The following is a 19,242-nucleotide window of genomic DNA, read 5'->3' on the forward strand; positions in this document are numbered from 1 at the left end:
CCACCGCCTCGCGCCACTAAGGTGCCGCGCGGGGTGGGGGGAGGGGGAGCCGCTCGACAAGAGCGGGTGAGTGGGGCCGCGCCGCGCGTGCGCGGAGATGGGGGGGCAGAACGCGCCGGGGCGGGAGAAGAGGGCAGCGGCGCGCGTTCCCCCTACTCCCCCGCCCGGATTCGGGGCCGAAGCCGGGTCTCGGGCTCGGTCTCGCGGTGTTTCCAACGCCCCGAATAGGTGCCACCTCTTGGCCGGAGAATCGGGGCGCAGGGACGCGAGCGGGTGTGTGGGAGCGGGAGCCGGGCTTGGCCCGGGCCGCTGGCGGGTGAGGAGGCGGGAGGGGGCGGGGCCTGCCAGGGGGCGGGGGAGGGGTCTTGCTCCGAAGGCAAGTGGGGCTCGCGCTAGGTAGAGCGGGGGCACGAGATGGGCCTGGTGGTCTGATGGGAGAGTTGGGAGGTGGAGAGAGAATGGGTTGTTATGGTGAAAGAGTGTACTTGGGGGGAAATCTGGGGGAGCCATGGGTCTTGGTGAGGTGTGGAAACTGGGGTGAAGAGAGAATCTGGAGTCTGGGCTACTCGGTAAGGGGCAGCAAGGGAGTCAGGCCTAAGACCTGAACCCCCTTGCGTATTTCTCTCTCATAGTAGTGTAAATGAGCAAAGATGGATCAGGAAGGTGGGGGAGATGGGCAGAAGGCCCCGAGCTTCCAGTGGCGGAACTACAAGCTCATCGTGGATCCTGCCTTGGACCCTGCCTTGCGCAGGCCTTCACAAAAGGTGTACCGCTATGATGGAGTCCACTTCAGTGTCAATGTGAGTGCCCCAGGCTTCTCCTTGCCATCTAGGAAACTCTAGGCCCCATTCTCCTGTTGCCTCTGTTCAACACCTAGAACTTCTATACCCATGGCCTGCCTTCTTAAAAGGTGGCTAACCAGAACCCAATTGTTTTGCCTGTGGGTCTCCAAATGGGCTTCTCAGAGCTCACAATGTGGTTTTACCTTGAGCTATCTTTCTTTTCCTGCTTTCCTTTCTAGGACTCAAAGTATATACCAGTTGAAGACCTCCAAGACCCCCGTTGCCATGTCAGGTCCAAAAGCAGAGACTTTTCCCTCCCAGTCCCTAAGTTTAAGGTATGTGTTTGCTAGTCTCCTGGTGTGGTGGCCCCTGGGGTGTGGAGGATCCATCTTGGTAGTTTAATCAATGTAGCTCAATAAAAGTTTTCCAATGAAAAGATCACAGCCAGATTTAACAGTCTGAGGCTCTGAGACTGAGTTGTTCTGGACTGGAGGTATGTTTGTCTTCTTGAAAGGTATAGGTGAGGAGTTGCAAGCAGGGGTGTTGACTTCTTGAAGAATAACATAAAGACACAGGTTCGCTGCTATACCTATCACTATGCATTCCTAGATAGTGCATCTCTTGACAGTTCCCTGGTGTGATACCCCAGTTTCTCAACAATTAAGGGGAGTGACAAGGCTAGGGACTCTGTCCCTGGAGTCCACTGTTACTTACCGTTCATTTGGCCATTTGATCCTCCATCTTGTTTCCTTGGAGGATTCCCATTTCCCTGCCCAGGCAGGATACTCATCAGGTCTTGGGCTGGGTCTAGAAAACTGGTGGTTCTTTTTTTTTTAATTATCATTTTTCTATTACAGTTGTCCCACTTTTTCCCCCATTGCTCCCCCGCACCCCACCCACCCCCTCTCCCACAGTCAATCCCCTCCCCATTGTCCATGTTCATGGGTCATTTATACTAGTTCCTAAACTAGACCCTTCCCCTTCTTTTCCCTCTTCTCCCCATTCCTGCTTCCCCCTCCCCCCTCATCACTGTCAGTCTGCTCCTTGTTGAAAACTGGTGGTTCTTAGTTTCCCTCACTAATTCTTATTTCTTCTCTGTTTTTAAGTAAATCATTTGTGGCGTTCCCTCACCCCTTTTTTCACTTTGTACACTTTTCCTGGATGATTTCTGTCACAGCCATGATTTTGACTATTACCAAAATGTTCATGACTTCCAAAGATCAATGTCAAACTTCAAACCTATATGCCTGGTAGTGAGACAGCTCCATCTGGAGGCCCCATGGTCATCTCAGACTCAAGAGATCCAAAACTATCTTTACCCCTTTAATCCTGCTTTCCTTTCCATCTACTCAGCTGCACAGGCTAGAAACCTGGGAGTCATCCTATGATTCGCCTCCTTTATCTATCATAATCTGTCAGAGTTCTGCTGACCCTTTTTATCTTAATTATTCTATTTCCATTGCCATTTCTTTAATGCAGACTCTTGTAATCATTTCACTTGGTTTCCTTTCTTCTTTAGTGCAGACTGTTATAATAATTTCATTGGATTTACTTGCTTCCATTCTCTTCTCCATTTCATGTTCCACCCTGCTGTCATTGTCATTTTGATTTTACTGTTAATTTACTTTTGTTGCCAAGTCCATGTTTTTGTGCATTGAAGTGTATGATTATTGGTCTGAACAAGGCTTATCTCCTGCCTTGATACTGCACACCTGTGTTCTATCCTAGGCAATGCCAAGTAATTTTATAGTTTCATGCCCTGTAAGTCCTTGCATTTTGGTGAACTCCTTTTTATCCAAAAAGCCCAGTACGAATGACACCATCTGTACGCATGCTTCCCTGCCTCCACCCTGAACAAAGGTTTCTTTCTCTGGGCTCCCAAACACCCTCTCTACACCTCTTCCGACACTTACTGTGTCATGTTATGATTATATGTGGCCTTATATCTTATCTACTTTTCTGAACAGGAATCTCCTTTTTTTCTATCTTTGTATTCCTAGTACCCAGTCCATGGTAATCACTTAGTAAAAGCTGAGTTAGTGAATTATTTTTCTACAGAGCTAGTTCCTTCATGTGTGCTTAGTCCTCAGTTTGCACCTTTTCCTGGTTCTTGCCATTATTCTGGTAAGAAGAATTCAGGGAAGAAACGGGTCAAGATTGATGTATCCCTTGTTGGGTTCCCTATCCCTTGCCTCTCAGTTTCCCAGTCCTGTCTCTCTTGATCTTATAGATCTCTCTAAAGCAATGGTTCTCAGCCTGTGGGTCGCGACCCCTTTGGGGGTTGAATGACCCTTTCACACGGGTCACCTAAGACCATCGGAAAACACGTGTATAATTACATATTGTTTTTGTGATTAATCACTGTGCTTTAGTTATGGTTGGGGGTCACCACAACATGAGGAACTGTATTAAAGGGTTGCGGCATTAGGAAGGTTGAGAACCACTGCTCTAAAGTTTCCCAAAAGAGAAGTACTAAGACCCCAGACTTAACTCTTGTCCTCTCCGCAGCTGGATGAGTTCTATATTGGACAGATCCCACTGAAGGAAGTGACTTTTGCAAGACTGAATGACAACGTGCGGGAGACCTTCCTGAAAGATATGTGCCGAAAGTATGGTGAGGTGGAAGAGGTAGAGATCCTCCTTCACCCCCGTACTCGCAAGCACCTGGGCCTGGCCCGCGTGCTCTTCACCAGCACTCGAGGAGCCAAGGAAACAGTCAAAAACCTCCACCTTACCTCTGTCATGGGCAACATCATCCATGCCCAGCTCGACATCAAAGGTGAGGGTTCCCATGCCTGTTGCTAAAGATGGGCTCCGGCAGAGATTGTACATGCAAATGCCTGTTGGAGCCAGGTACATGACTGGGTTCGGGATTTCTTATCTGAAGCTCAAAGGAATTATGGTACATATATTTTTTTTGTGCGTTATCTTCAGCAGGGTTGGGATAGCATCCTATAGTCTAGCATACGACTACTTTTGTAAGAAAGTGTATGAAGTCATACTAGGTTCGATGAATAAAAACTAGAGTATATAGCTTCAGCTTAGGTCAGGTTTTGACACTGAATTCCCAAAAATACTGGGTTTTGAGTTGTTTGGGTTTTAAAATGTTGGATGAAGAGTTAAAGACATGTATAGGTAAGTGAAGGGAGCAGTCTGAGCTTTAGTGTTAGGAGTAATAGGGAGGGGTAGGGACTGTAGCATACTATAGTACGGTGCCATCTAAGTGAGGCAGCTGGTAGTTGGCATTAGCCATTTTGTAAGTGGAAATGAGGACTAAAATTGTCAAATGATCTTATTTTTTTCTCTTTTTTTTTTTGTAGCCAGAAACCTATGTTTTAGTGTCAAATCTCATGGTTTTAAAATGCTGCGTCCCCACCACCCCCCACCCCCAAATTTTTTTTAAGTGATTGTTTAAGGCAAATACAACACAACCTTGGGTTGGATTTAGTCCTCAGGCTGCCATTTTGCAATCCCAAGTTTATAGGGTGAAGCGCCGGATAGGATCGAGCATCAGATGACCTGCATTTGAATTCTAGTTCTGCCACTAACCAATTTCTGACTGTGTGTAGGTCAATTTTCTTTAAGCCTATAAAGTAGAAAGACTATTGCTTTTCGCTTCTGTTGGTCATTCAGTACAGTAACACATGTAGAAGAAACTGTGCAGTGTTGTACTGTAGTTGGTGGAGTTAGGTGGAGATGAAGTAGAAGATCCCCAAGTTAAAAATATGGTAGAAGAATTGAAATCGCCAAATGCAGGACTTGAGGCCTGAGGAATAAGTGGGAATACCATATTAGGAAGGAGTTGTTTTCTCCATCTGATTCTGTTGGTTCCTGTTTTTCTCCCTCCAGGACAGCAGCGAATGAAGTACTATGAACTGATAGTCAATGGCTCCTATACCCCTCAGACGGTGCCCACTGGAGGCAAAGCCCTGAGTGAGAAGTTCCAGGGCTCTGCTGCAGCCACTGAGACGGTGAGAAGCTTGTGGTTGCCATAGCCCTAGATGTGAGGACATGGTCCTTGAGTGACAGGACCAGTCTTTGAGAGGTTCTGGACTTTGCTGTTAAGCATAGGAAGAGCCAAGAGATTCTAAGATGCTTTCAAAAGACAAGCAACTGGGATTCTTGGTTTGGGGAAGGGCGAGTTGTTAAGTGGTACTTGATCTCTTTTCCTTTCTCCCTGCTCCACTCTCCCCCTCCAGACTGAATCCCGCCGCCGCCCCTCCTCTGACACAGCTGCCTACCCATCAGGCACTGCTGTGGTGGGCACTCCTGGCAATGGCACCCCCTGCTCCCAGGACACAAGCTTCTCCAGCAGCCGACAAGACACCCCATCTTCCTTTGGCCAGTTCACCCCTCAGTCCTCCCAAGGAACCCCCTACACGTCTCGGGGCAGCACCCCCTACTCTCAGGACTCTGCCTACTCCAGCAGGTACAGAGTAAAACACCTTTTGGGACCCTCAGATCCTGGAAGCTGCCCCTGGGAAGAAGAAACCCTGAGTCTCTTTAGAGGACGCTGGAATAATTTGTCCTAATTCCTCTGTGGATTTAGCCAACAAATCCCTGTTCTCAGAGAACTCACTCTAGCTAGAACCCGACTGCATCTAGATCTTCCTCTGGGGGCAGTGTAGAAGAGCTTTGGGTGTGGAGAATGGGGACCATCAGGTTTGGACATACAGAACTGAACCCAGCTAACTCTTGTCTTTTTTCTCCAGTACCACTTCAACCTCCTTCAAGCCCCGGCGGTCAGAGAACAGCTACCAAGATTCCTTTTCCCGTCGCCATTTCTCTGCATCTTCAGCTCCCACGACCACCTCTGCAGCCATCTCTGCCACCACTGCAGCCACCGCCACATCTTCCACCTCTTCCTCTTCATTGTCTTCGTCCTCCTCGTCCTCCTCTTCTTCCTCATCCTCTCATTTTCGTGGTTCTGACTCAAACTACCCAGCATATTATGAAAGCTGGAATCGCTACCAACGCCATTCTTCCTACCCACCCCACCGGGCAACTCGGGAGGATCCCTCCGGGGCGCCTTTTGCTGAAAATGCAGCTGAGCGCTTCCCACCTTCCTACACCTCTTACTTGACCCCTGAGCCCAGCCGGCCCACTGACCAGGACTACCGGCCTCCTGCCTCAGAGGCTCCACCCCCGGAGCCCCCAGAACCTGGTGGAGGTAGTGGCACTGGGGTGCCTAGTCCTGAGAGAGAAGAAGCTCGGACCTCTCCCCGTCCAGCCTCACCTGCTCGTTCCGGCTCCCCAGCCCCTGAGACCACCAATGAGAGTGTGCCCTTTGCTCAACACAGCAGCCTGGATTCCCGCATTGAGATGTTGCTGAAGGAGCAGCGCTCCAAGTTTTCTTTCCTGGCCTCTGACACAGAGGAAGAGGAAGAGAACAGCACCACAGGCCCTGGGGCTAGAGACACAGGGATCGAGGTGCCTTCCAGTTCAGGTCATGGGCCCTGCACGCCCCCTCCAGCCCCAGCTAATTTTGAGGATGTGGCACCTACAGGGAGTGGGGAACCAGGGGCTACCCGGGAGTCTCCCAAGGCCAACGGACAGAACCAGGTGAGGTTGGGGTCAACCGGTGGAGGTACCTGGGATCCGGGCGGCAGGGTTGGGCCCAGGGCAGGGGGAAGAGAACTGAACAAGAGAACAGGGATTTGAGGAAAAGCCAAGGGAATAGGCAGAGGCTTTCTGTGACCCTCCTCTGCACTCCTACAGGCTTCTCCATGCTCTTCTGGAGAGGACATGGAGATCTCCGACGATGACAGGGGCGGCTCACCCCCTCCAGCCCCAACACCCCCCCAACAGCCCCCACCCCCTCCTCTTCCTCCTCCTCCCCCTCCTCCCCCTCCCTACCTGGCTTCCCTCCCCCTTGCTTATCCTCCCCACCAGCCTGCCTACCTCCTCCCACCCCGACCTGATGGGCCACCACCCCCTGAGTACCCCCCACCTCCTCCGCCACCCCCCCACATCTATGACTTTGTGAACTCCTTAGAACTCATGGATCGACTTGGGGCTCAGTGGGGAGGAATGCCCATGTCCTTCCAGATGCAGACCCAGATGTTAACTCGACTCCACCAACTGCGGCAAGGCAAGGGACTGACTGCTGCCTCCGCTGCTCCCCATGGTGGGGCCTTTGGGGAGGCCTTCCTCCCATTCCCACCCCTCCAAGAGGCAGCCTATGGCTTACCCTATGCTCTGTACACACAAGGGCAGGAAGGCCGAGGGGCGTACACCCGAGAGGCTTACCGCCTGCCTTTGCCCCTGGCGGCCGAGCCCCTGCCCTCCTCTGCGGTCTCAGGAGAGGAGGCCCGGCTGCCTCCAAGGGAGGAAGCAGAGCTGGCAGAGGGCAAGGCCCTCCCATCAGCAGGCACTGTGGGCCGTGTGCTGGCCACCCTCGTCCAAGAGATGAAGAGCATCATGCAGCGAGACCTCAACCGCAAGATGGTTGAAAATGTGGCCTTCGGAGCCTTTGACCAGTGGTGGGAGAGCAAAGAAGAGAAGGCCAAGGTGAGGGCCAATGTCTGGGACTAGGGAAACCTGGGGCTCCATTGGAGGAAGTAGACCTCTTGCTTCTCCAGGCTACACAGCCAAAAATAGAGAAGAGGGATGATCAAGGCAAGTGGAGAGAGACTGGGTAGTTCATGGAACACTGGTTGGGCGAGGGAGTTGAGGCACACAGAACAGCAGGAAAGTATGAACCTGAGAGCCTGAAGGCTTTGTATTGGCTCCACCACTTACTTGCAGTGGCTAAGTCCCTTAAATGTCTCTGGGCTTTAGTCTTCAGTGTTTTTGTTTGTAGAGTAGGAAGAATAGTAGCTGCTTTCTAAGGTTGATGGGACTATAAATGAACAGACTTTTTAAAAAAAATCTTCATTTATTGATTTTAGAGAGAGGAAGGAAGAAAGAGTAGACATCAATTAGTTCTACTTATTTATGCATTCATTGGTTATTTTTTTTTTTCTTTTTAAGATTTTATTTATTGCCCTGGCTGGTGTGGCTCAGTGGATTGAGTGCTGGCCTGCAAACCAAAAGGTCGCCAGTTTGATTCCTGGTCAGGGCACATGCCTGGGTTGCAGGCTAGGTCCCTGGTTTTGGGCGTGCAAGAGGCAGCTGATAGATGTTTCACCCACACATCAATGTTTCTCCCTCTCTTTCTCCCTCCCTTCCCCTCTCTCGAGAATAAATATATAAAATCTTTTTTAAAAGATAAAATATTTATTTATTTTTAGAGAAAGGGAGAAAGGGAGAGATATTCAAGAGGAACATTGATCGGTTGTCTCTTGAACACCCCCAACCGGGAACCTGGCCTGCAGCCCAGGCATGTGCTCTGACTGGGAATTGAACTAGAAACCTTTCAGTTCACAGGCTGGCGCTCAGTCCACTGAGCCATAGCAGCCAGGGCCATTGGTTGACTCTTGTATGTGCCCTGACTGGGGACCAAACCTGCAACCTTGGCATGTTGGGATGATGCTCTAATCAACTGAGCTACCGGCTGAGGCTAAATGAGCAGACTTTGGAGGAAATGCCGCTACAGGGGCTGGTGCAGGGGAGGTATAGTGTAGATGTGCATCAGATGGAGGAGTGAGTAGATGCAATTCTATGTTCCTGGGGCCTGGGAGTACCCAGGCAGGAGGGAGCACCTGCGTTCTGGGGCTCAGTTCCCCTCCTGCCTGCAGCCATTCCAGAATGCAGCCAAACAGCAAGCCAAGGAGGAAGATAAAGAGAAGACAAAGCTCAAGGAGCCAGGCCTGCTGTCCCTTGTAGACTGGGCGAAGAGTGGGGGTGCCACAGGCATTGAGGCCTTTGCCTTTGGGTCAGGGCTACGAGGGGCCCTGCGACTGCCTTCTTTCAAGGTACCCAGAACTGTGGTCTTGCCTAGTAGGGTGAGGGGTGGAGGCCCCCCCTTACTTGGGATAGCAGTGGTTGGGAACCATGAGTGTTTGAATTCTAAATAGGTTCTGGCTCTTCCCATCCCCCAGGTAAAACGAAAAGAACCCTCGGAAATTTCAGAGGCCAGTGAGGAAAAGAGGCCCCGGCCTTCCACTCCAGCTGAGGAAGATGAAGATGGTGAGAGGGAAGGTCAGGTAGAAGGAGAAAGGGGAAAGGCTGCTTAAATTCTGGTAGGCAAGTAAGAAGCTGGGACAAAGGGATGAAGGTGTCTTAAAGGCAAGGAGTCAAGTGGAGATTTTGGTACAGGGTTAAAATAAAGCGGTTCTGCGATGCGAGAAGCTTCAGATAGGGTTGTCCCTGGATTTTAGTTACGGTTCTTAATCTGGCATGCTGACTTAAATTTCTGTATTTCAGTTTTCTCCTGTAAAATAGAAATAATAACTTACTCATCTAAAAGTCACGGAATTTTAAGGTTAAATAGGTCACCAACCAAGTTAGCCATCCAATGCTTAAGCGCTCTTATATCTCCTTACCAGTTTGTCTAAGTCTAAGCTATTGGTTGGCAGCTTGTATGTGGGAAACTTCCTTATTGAGTCTGATCTACTTCCCTGAAAATCCAAACCCATTGACCTTAGAAATATTTTTTGGGCCAGGCATAACAAGTCAGCTACCTCTTTCACTCAACCCAGAAAACGATGTAAGGTAACATGAGTGTGATATGTAAAATGTTAGGTATCTCTGTGGTATTTGTGTTTCTCTGCTGAGCTTCAATTTCTTGTCTATAAAATGAGGTCTGTCTTGTGAGACTGTGAGGAAGATCAGCAACAGCATATGCACAGCTCCTTTCACAGGGTCAAGAAATGGTAACTTACTGCTGATGGTTAATTGTCCTAACTACCACTCTCCCAGGCCTAGACCCTGAGCGAGACAAGGAGGCTGGAGAGTCAGGACGTCCAGGGACCAAGCCCCCAAAGAGAGACGAAGAGCGAAGCAAGACCCAGGGCAAGCATCGCAAGTCCTTCGCTCTGGACAGTGAAGGGGAGGAGGCATCCCAGGAGTCCTCCTCAGAGAAGGTGAGGAGCCAGAGCACCAGGCCCTGTGAGGGGCCTACCTTCTGAGTTTCTTTCCCCATGGCCAACTTCACTTTGGGCGGGAGCCTTCTAGAGGGCCAGTTGTCCTTTTCTCATTAGTCCCTATTTATCCCTTTCCTGGAGGATGAGGAGGAGGATGAGGAAGATGAGGAAGATGAAGATCATGAGGAAGCCATGGATACTGCAAAGAAGGAGACAGAGGCATCAGACGGTAAGCAGACTACAGTAGAATTTTGGCTTGGGGAAGAAGGGATTTGGCCACTTGTTTTTTCCTGAACCCAGTAACACCCTGTTGGATTTGTTGGCCACCTTTGCCTTCCCCAAAAGCGACTTCCTTAGCCCTGTCCTTTGGAACCAGTGGCCAATTGTAAACAATAACCCCAGTACGCAGGATGTTCCCTTCTGCTTATCTGTGCTGCTGAAACACACTGTCCCCTGAAGACACCACAATAGAGTCTATTTATTTTCCCAGGCCCTTGAGGTAAGGGGTTGCATTCTCGTGCTGCCTTTTGATGCTCTCAGACTGCGCCTCTCCATGTGAGCCCTGCTCTTCCTTCAGGGCTCAGCCACTGCACTGTGCCGCCCTGTTCCCCTCCCTGCAGCTGCCACTACCAGACCCAGTTCTCTTCTTCAGTTGAAAACCTGTTTGTTCCTCCACATTCACTAAAGCTTTGATTGAGTCTTTTAATTTCTTTGTTCAGAAATATGCAGGGTAGGCAAAAATAGGCTTACAGTGCATATGGAAAATAATGCAAGAAGAAACTTTTGCTTACTCACAACTGTAAACCTACATTTGCCCCAGCCTGCACATTGGACCCCTACTATGTGCCAGACACTGTTCTAGGTATTAGGGGCACCTCAGTGACCAAGACAGACATGGTTCCTGCTTTTGCAGAGCCTGTGGCCAGTTGGGAAGGTGGGGAGACTTGATAAACAAGTGAACAAACAATAGAACTTGAGATACAGATACAAGCTTTGAAGAAGATAAAATAAGTTAATGAGGTAGAAAGTAACAGGGTGGGAGAGCTGGGGGAAGAACGACTGTGTTATGTCTGATGGTGAAGGGATGCCTCTGACTGCTGTCATTTCTGCAGAGGTCAGAATGGGCAGACTGATGACCCGAGAGCCTCTTTTCAGTAAAGCACAAGGCAAAGTCATCTGTTAGAATGAGTGTGCAGACCTCTACATCTCCATTTGGTCACCAGCTCCTTCCAGGGTCACCACCTCTGTGTTTCTGGAATTGTCACCTTTGCTCCAACTGTCCTGCCTTTCTTACTTAGAGGCTGCAGCAGTGTGTCTGATTTTCCTGTCTCTGTTTCCATTCTCCCCTCCATTTCATCCATTTTCCAGCCTGCTGATAGAATTTTCTTTCTTGAAATGCACACTGGACCCCTTTGTAAAGTGTTTTCCTGGTTCCCTATTTTCCACAAGGTGACTCCTCAGCCTGACACTTTAGGCCATTTATAATCCAGCTCTTGCTTACCTGTTTGGGTTCATCTTGTCATTTTTCAGCCCCTCACTCACCACCACTGCCTTCTAGTCAAGTTTATCCAATGAGGTTCCTCAAAGACTGCAAAGTCCTTAATTTCTTAGAGCCTTTTGATGTTTTATCATCTCCTAGAGGCACAGCACATGTAACATTTCTTAAGCTTATTTTACCCTGGAATCCATTTTCAGAGTCTTTCGTCCAGGCAGCGGCTCTAAGACCCATTATGGGGAAAGCTTCAGTAGTTAGAGACTACTGCCTGCCGGTCTGAGTGCCCCATCTCCTCCTAACCTTTGACGGCCCCGCTTAGCCCCATGTCTGTTTGGTGAACAACTCCTTTCCTGAGTTGAACATCTTCACAGGAGTGCCTTCCTTGACTTCACCCTCCAGGCAGAATCCAGGGCTTCCCCTTGCCATGCTCCCCCAGCCCTTCACATTTAGGTTTATCACTGAACAAATTGTGTGCGGACCCAGCTCCTTGAAGCCAGAACTTCCCAGCACCTAGCGCAGAGCCTGACACAGCCACAGTAGTGGTCAGTGAAGGAACCGGTGGCTTGACCCAGTGGGGGATCTTCCTACCTCGCACCTCGCCTGATTGCCCCTTCTGGATTTCCAGGCGAGGACGAGGGAAGCGATTCGTCCTCCAAATATTCTCTGTATGCTGACTCAGATGGTGAAAATGATAGCACCTCGGACTCGGAAAGTGGCAGTTCATCCAGCTCCTCATCTTCCTCATCTTCCTCCTCCTCGTCATCGTCGTCATCATCTGAGTCCTCTGAAGAAGAGGAAGAAGAGCAGCCAGCAACCATTCCCTCAGTATCAACACCCCCCAGAGATGTCCCTGCCCCGCTGCCAGCACCTGTGGAGGAGTCCAAGCCAGAAAGGAGTGCAGGCTCACCAGTCATGCCACTCCCTGAACAGGAGAAGTCTCCGGCAAGACCTACAGGTAGGTGGTGGGGAGCTGTTGATTTGATTTGCGTGTGTCTGTGTGTGTGTGTGTCTGTGTTTCTCCCCATGAGAACAGTGCACTCAGCATTTATTCATTGTGTACAATGTGTGGCTCTGTTAGAAAGCATACAAAGTTGGACAAAAGTCACTATTTCCTGTCACTCTTCCCTGGGAGACGTTCATGGCCTAATCTACTCAAGCAGCACTGCCATAAGTGGTTTACCAAGCTGGTCCAGGTGCTTGGCTGCTAAAGTGAAACAGAATGGTCTCTTCCCAAGTAAGCTGAGAAAATTTCCAACTTAACAAGTTCCTCCTTTAATTTTTCTTAAGCCCATTACTTAATGTGTATTGTTTACTTGTTTGTGATTAAATGGACAAATAGGTAGCAAACAACTATTAAAACCACTAACTCAGAACTTAGTTCTTTCTTTGCTTTCCTTTGTGGATTTATATATTCACTTGTTATTTTATTTTATTATATTTTTTAAGTAAGTTTTATTGATTATGCTATTACAATTGTCCCAGTTTTTTTCCCCATTGTCCCCCTCTGCCCAGTACCCCCATTCCCTCCAGCAATCCCCTCTCTCCCTTAGTTCATGTCCATGGATCGTGCATATAAGTTCTTTGGCTTCACCCTTTTCTATATTATTCTTAACTTCCCCCTATTTTGTACCAACCAATTATGCTTCTTAATCCCTGTACCTTTTCCTTTTCTCTTAGTCTCCCCTTTCCTTCACTTGTTATTTTATAGCATGTACACATAATTGACCGTGCTGAGTGAACTATTTGCTCAGGCAGTCAATACTTATTTATTGAATACTTACCATAAGTGTAAAGGATATGATGGTAGCTGCACAATCAGCACTGTTTTCACCCTCATGAAGCTTATGGTCTATAGGGAGACAGTTGAATAATAAATACATAAGAATCTGTAATTACCAACTGTGATATGCACTATGGAAAAAAAAAAAGTGCAGAGTATTCCGAGAACCTGAGGACATCTGTGGGGAAGTCTTTCCTGCTGAAGCATCATTGGGCTGTGAAATACAGGCACAGTAGTCAGGAAGGAGTGATTAGCACCTGCAAAGGCCCTAAGGAAAAGGAGACAGCATGTTGGAAGACATAAAAGAAGACTAACCTAGAGGGTTGAAACTGCAGAGGTGAGCAAGGGGTGGACCATGCAAAATGAATAGGCCATGTTAGTAATTTGCTCTTTATCTTGAGGGCAGTGGAATACCATTAGAGGAATGACCCGATTATATTTGTGTTCTGAAAAGATTTAGTGCAGAGAAAACTTGGAAAGGAGTCAGAATTTATGCAGTAAGATTGAGACTGTTGTTGTAAGTAAGTAAAGCAAGCAATGGTAGTAACTTGCGAGTACAGTGTTCTTCTAATGGAATTAGTAATTCCTTTTTTAAGATGTGCTTCAAAGATGCACATGGCCTTTCAGAGATCTCTCTTGAACATCATTGAGAACCCATGGTCTGAGATGGGTAATGACCACATGAAGAGATCCTTACACTGGTGCACTATGTTCTGATCCAAACCCCATGAGAGGAGGAGTTGAAGCTATCATTAATCTTAAGGTGTCTCACATACTCTCCCCTTAGCCTGTTGGTAGCTGAAGAGCCAGTGGGGTCAGAGAGAATCTAGTAGTCTTTTCTCAGTAGGAGTGTGGGGCATGATTAGATTTGCATTTCAAAAAGATCATTCTGGCAGGAGGGAGGGGGATTTGGAAGAGGTGAGGAAGGCTGTAGGAGAACCCATGAGGAGGTAGGTGAGTGAAGGCTATGAACTAAAGCGGGGGCGGTTGTAGTGAGGTACAGGGGAGTCGAAGTGGTGGTGAGGATTTGCGAGAAATTTGGAAGATACAGCTACTTGGTTAAATTACTTACCAGGAAAGGAAACTCAAGGAGAACCAGAATTAGGAAGAAAGTTGATGTGCTTAGCTGGGGTTGAGTTTGACATGCCTCTGGGATCTCCAGGTAGAAATATTGAACAGGTAGTTGGATAAATAGATGTGAAGCTCTGGAAAGAGCAGTAGGCTGGAAATGAGGTAGATAATTCAGAGTAGTGAAAGTATGGATTTGAATACATTTGTATACCCCAGAAAGATGTTTGGGATGAGAGAAGGGGGCCAGAGCCTTATAGTATCGTAAGAGACAGCTGGGCAAAGGGAGGCCAGATGAGGCTGAAAGGGGCGATCAGACAGGTGGGAAGGAAAGCAGTGAGCTTTGAGTTTTCTGTTTTTAAGATTTTATTTATTTGTTCATTTATTTACTCATTTATTTATAGAGGGGGAGGGAGGGAGAGAAACATAGGTCAGCTGCCTCTTGCACGCCCCCAGCTGGACACCTGGCCCACAACCGGAAATTGAACTGGTAACCTTTTTGCAGGACGATGCCCAACCCACTGAGCCACACCAGTCAGGGCAGGGAGCTTGGAGCTTCTAAAGGAGAGAGTGGTTTGTATCAGCAGGCCACAAGAGATGTTGTAAGATAGGAAAAGTGTCTGTTGGATTTGGCAGTTAGGTCACTGGTGACCTTATCAATTCAGTAGAGTGGATCAGACTGGAGCCAAGTTTTGAGGTTTTGGGGAGTGAGGATAGGCAACAGAGATAACCAATCTTCTAGAAGGATAGACTGCTCTTGTGGAAGAAAAGAGAGTTGAGAGGTTGTAATTAATAATAATAGCATTTATTGAGTACCTGTGTGCTAGGCTCTGGGCATAACATATTGCAGTTTTATTTTCTCGTTCAGTCCTCAACATCTTTATTATTTCCATTTTACAGATGAGGACTTTGATTACCCAAATGGGATCGGAGAGATAAGCAAGAAGCAGGGTTGATGGAGGGTTAGCTTTTCAAAGTAGGTGAGACTTGAGCATGTCCATACACTGAAGGGAAGAAGGAACAGGTAGATGAACCAGGAGAGAGAAGAGTACTTGCTGGGTTAGCATCGGGGGAAGGGGTGTTCTCTAGATCTGATGCAAATCTCTCTGTAAATGCAGAGGTAGAGAGATGTGGGCTTTTATGCCTAAAGTGCCCTTTTTTCACATTGCAGTAGGAAAGTAGGACATTTTTCTGAGCTTGAGAGTAATGGGTGGAATAGGAGCCTGAGAAAGAAGAAAATGGGGAGAGAGGATGAAAGCTGCCTGGGTTGGCCAGCAACTCAGAAGCCCTGCTGAGGCTGAGAGCTGGGGGTCGAGGAGAAAAGCAGGTGGTTGGGTGGATTCAGGATTGGGGGTCTGCAGGGTGGAGGTGGTAGGAGAATGTGCAAGTTCTGTGAAAGGAGAGGACAAAGGGCCCCTGTAGTCTGGGCACGAGAAAGAAGTTGATTTAGCAGGAGGAGGATGGGCTGGAGGGAGACAGAAGGATGGAAAATTGAAAAGTTGTAGTGGGGTGAACTGAAAGGACCTGGGCAATTATGGTCAGAGGGTAGGGGGTCAGAGTGTAAGAGTTCATGGTGGAGCTATTCTAGAGGATGACAAGGTCAGTTGTGTGACTGTGGATGGGAGCTGAGGATGAAGGAGATCCCTGGAGATGTGGAATTAGGTAAACAGGTGGGATATCAGAGTCCCTGAGGTAGGTAGCAGAGGTGGGAGAGGAGAGGACAATTAAGGCAGGTCCCTTGGTTTTTAGAGAATGACAGGGAAATGCAAGTTATCAAGGATGCAGTAGGATAGAAAGCTATGTGGCCAGATGGCAGGAGCCTGGCACAGGGCTTTTGTGGTGGAACCCAAAGGCAGGGACCTAGACTCTTTGTGGACTTGCTTTTCTTTTGTCTTCTGTTCTGGTTCATTTTTCTCCTTCTACAAATGGACTTCCTCTTCCCCATTCCAGCAGAAAATGTTTGCCCCCACAGGCAGACCCACGAGTCCTTGGTCCTTATTTCTGGCTGGGCTGGCCTAGGTCAGGCAGCCATCAGTTAATGAGTTAGTCATGCAGTAGAAACAGTGGCTTCTGGGAGTTGTATAAACTGGGAAGGTACCCTAAAAGTTGTCCCCTAAATGAAAGGCATGGCCAGGTTTCCTTTAGGACAGGGAAATTTGTGTGAAGAAGCTGAGCTAGGAGGGGAATTTGTTCTCTGCAAGAGCCAGGCTTCCAGAGGGCAGAGTGGGCCAGGTTGGGAGAGAGGATGGGTCAGAGGTGGAACCTGTCCCAAAATGTTGGAGAGAAGTGAGAGGACTCAAACTGGAGAACCTGGGATGAACATCCCAGGGTGCCTTGCAAGCTTCACAGTGGACCCCAGATGGCATCCAGAACCTTGGGAAATGCAGGCTGAGGGCCTTGCTCAGGGTGCCAGATTGGAGAACATCTGTTAAGGCTTTGGACACATGTGATAACTGCCTGCTTGGGCCAGGCCTGGTGCTGGCTGCCCTTTAGCTCTGTGAGTGGTAGAGCCAGATGTGACATAACTGCGTTCCAGTGCAGGGCGCCCAGAGCAGTGTGGGGCAGTAGGAAAAGTACGAACTCAACTCAGGCTGTCCAGTGTGCAGATTCTTGTTCAGTCATTTGCTAGCTATGTGACCTTCCTCGGGTTATAAACCTCTCTCTGCCCAGTATCCTTATCTGTCAGATGAGGTTAATAGCACCCATCTCCTAGGATTGTTGTGAGAATTAATTGAGTAGTTACTATATGTAAAGGGCTTGGATTAGTGCTTGGCATAAAATATTAGCTATTAATCTGCTGCAGCCAACTGAAGACTAGCAATTGAGAACACCCAGCTGGTTCTGAGAGGACACCATTACTAACATCTGAGGAAGTCAGGGAAGCCCTCACAAAGGAGATGGCATTAAGCTGGGTCTAAAAGCTGCATGTCAGCTTTCCTGACAGGCAAGAGGAGAGGGGCATTTCAAACAAAGTGAAGCATGTAAGCAATGGGCCAGAGGTCTGAAAGGCCATACCTGTTTGGGTGGCTGAAACCCAGGATGAGAGGGCAGAGCATGGACTGGCCTCTCGGGGATTGTCCGATGGGTCAGGTTTACAGGACAGGGTCTGCTCGAGGGAAAGCGCTATTCGTGTATTGAGTAATGTGTAGACTCCTGCACTCCGCAGCGTACGTGGCGGGGTGGGGGTCTCAACAGAGGGAGGATGTGTGCCTGTCCTGTGTGTGGTTAGCTAGGGAGAGACAGCATGGCCTGCCCAAAGACTGGGTTTCTCCTCCCCAGCCCCACTTTCCTCCTTGGGATCGCAGCTTGACCTTCACCTTCTTTAAGGGAGATTTCTTGACCACCTCCTCACTTGGGCAAATCCCAGTGCTGTTTGGAGGGGGTTGGGGAGGAAGGCAAATGTTATAAAATACTTTACTACAAAGATTCAGCTTCTTACATTGTATCTTCTTCACCTTACCAAACAGCGAATATTGTTTGTGGTTGAAATAATGGATACTTTCATTCAGATCTGCCTCATTATTCTCCTAAATGCAGCTGGCAAAAATTGTCTTGGTCTGTGTGTCTAGTTGTCGATAAAAGGGCTGAAGTCTTGAGTGTTGGTTTCCTTAGTGCCCCCACCCTACTCCCACTCTTCACAGTCTGGACTGTGCATTTGTTTCATGTAATTGTCTCCATTGGACTGTAAACTCAGAGGGCTTTGCAAGTGTCTGCACAACATGATTTTTCCATACCTGACACGTAGTCGGTGCTCAGTGAAGGTGGAACGTAGGAATGAACAGGTGTAAAATCCCATCCTGTTGAAGGAGCCTGTAGTGGTGAAGACATTGCAGGTGGGAGAGGCAGGCAGTGTGTTTACTGAGCGAGCAGGAGTGTCTGTTGGAAGCTGAGGGGAATGAAGGCAGCTGGAGTGTGGACTTCCTGGTGAGGTGGGCCGGTCTCCTGCCTATAACCAATATAAGTCCGGTGATGTCAGGCCAAGAAGCTGACCCTCTCCCTTTCCTGTGTGCTTCTTTCCCCAGGTTCCATTGAGGAACCAGCTCCCAGTGTGCCCCAGCCTCCCCCAGAGCCACTGGCTGGGCCCCCAGCCCCTGCCCCCTGCCCTGATGAGCGCCCCTCCTCTCCGATCCCCCTCCTGCCCCCACCCAAGAAACGCCGAAAAACTGTCTCCTTCTCTGCTGTGGAGGAGGTGCCAACCCCGGAGCCTTCCCCAGCTGCCCCACAGCAAGTCAAGTCTCTGGGCCCCACCTCCCGCAAAGCCCCTCGGGGCGTGGAGCGGACCATTCGCAATTTGCCCCTGGACCACGCATCTCTGGTCAAGAGTTGGCCTGAGGAAATGTCTCGAGGAAGTCGCAGCCGGGTTGTAGGCCGAGGCCGCTCCACCGAGGAAGAAGAGGCTGAGCCAGGGACAGAAGTGGACCTGGCGGTGCTGGCCAACCTGGCCCTGACCCCAGCCCGGCATGGGTTGGCTGCCTTGCCTACTGGCGATGACCCAGAGGCCACAGAGACATCAGACGAGGCAGACCGCCGGGGCCCCCTGCTCAGCCACATCCTACTGGAGCACAACTATGCCTTGGCCGTCAAGCCCCCGCCCTTCACACCGTCCCCTCGCCCCCTGGAGCCAGTCCCTGCCCCTGCAGCCCTCTTCAGCTCCCCTGCGGATGAGGTTCTGGAGGCCCCTGAGGTGGTGGTGGCTGAGGCAGAGGAACCAAAGCAGCAGCAGCAGCAGCAGCAAGAGGAGGGTGAGGAGGAGGAGGAGGAGGAGGAGGAGTCTGAGTCATCTGAGAGCAGCAGCAGCAGCAGCAGCAATGGGGAGGGGGCTATCCGGCGGCGCAGCCTCCGTTCCCACACCCGGCGCCGGCGGCTACCACCACCGCCCCCGCCCCCACCGCCTCCCACCTTTGAACCCCGCAGTGAGTTTGAGCAGATGACCATCCTGTATGACATTTGGAACTCAGGCCTGGACTTGGAGGACATGGGCTACCTACGGCTCACATATGAGCAACTGCTGCAGCAGACAAGTGGGGCCGACTGGCTTAATGACACCCACTGGGTCCATCACACCAATATCCTGCACCCGAGGCCGGCCTTTTCAGGGTAGCAGGGAGTGGCAGTGGGCTTCCCTGAGCTCACACAGCCGAGCAGTGTTCT

General features: G+C 49.6%; 1 protein-coding gene across 1 annotated transcript in view; it reads left to right on the forward strand.

The window, feature by feature from the left end:
* SETD1A (SET domain containing 1A, histone lysine methyltransferase) overlaps positions 1 to 19,242 on the forward strand; it is a 22,746-nt gene continuing 3,504 nt past the window's right edge. The window contains exons 1-14 of the mRNA XM_090277645.1: positions 1 to 66; positions 633 to 800; positions 1,022 to 1,117; positions 3,291 to 3,561; positions 4,632 to 4,753; positions 4,982 to 5,211; positions 5,495 to 6,344; positions 6,501 to 7,292; positions 8,462 to 8,638; positions 8,765 to 8,852; positions 9,591 to 9,748; positions 9,890 to 9,977; positions 11,869 to 12,198; positions 18,114 to 19,157. Coding sequence (XP_090133771.1) covers positions 651 to 800; positions 1,022 to 1,117; positions 3,291 to 3,561; positions 4,632 to 4,753; positions 4,982 to 5,211; positions 5,495 to 6,344; positions 6,501 to 7,292; positions 8,462 to 8,638; positions 8,765 to 8,852; positions 9,591 to 9,748; positions 9,890 to 9,977; positions 11,869 to 12,198; positions 18,114 to 19,157 — 4,396 coding nt within the window. The 5' untranslated portion in view covers positions 1 to 66; positions 633 to 650. The remainder of the gene's footprint in view (positions 67 to 632; positions 801 to 1,021; positions 1,118 to 3,290; positions 3,562 to 4,631; positions 4,754 to 4,981; positions 5,212 to 5,494; positions 6,345 to 6,500; positions 7,293 to 8,461; positions 8,639 to 8,764; positions 8,853 to 9,590; positions 9,749 to 9,889; positions 9,978 to 11,868; positions 12,199 to 18,113; positions 19,158 to 19,242) is intronic.

The sequence above is a fragment of the Furipterus horrens genome, unplaced genomic scaffold (genome assembly GCF_987537825.1).
Source record: "Furipterus horrens unplaced genomic scaffold, mFurHor1.1.pri manual_scaffold_5, whole genome shotgun sequence".
NCBI lineage: Eukaryota > Metazoa > Chordata > Mammalia > Chiroptera > Furipteridae > Furipterus > Furipterus horrens.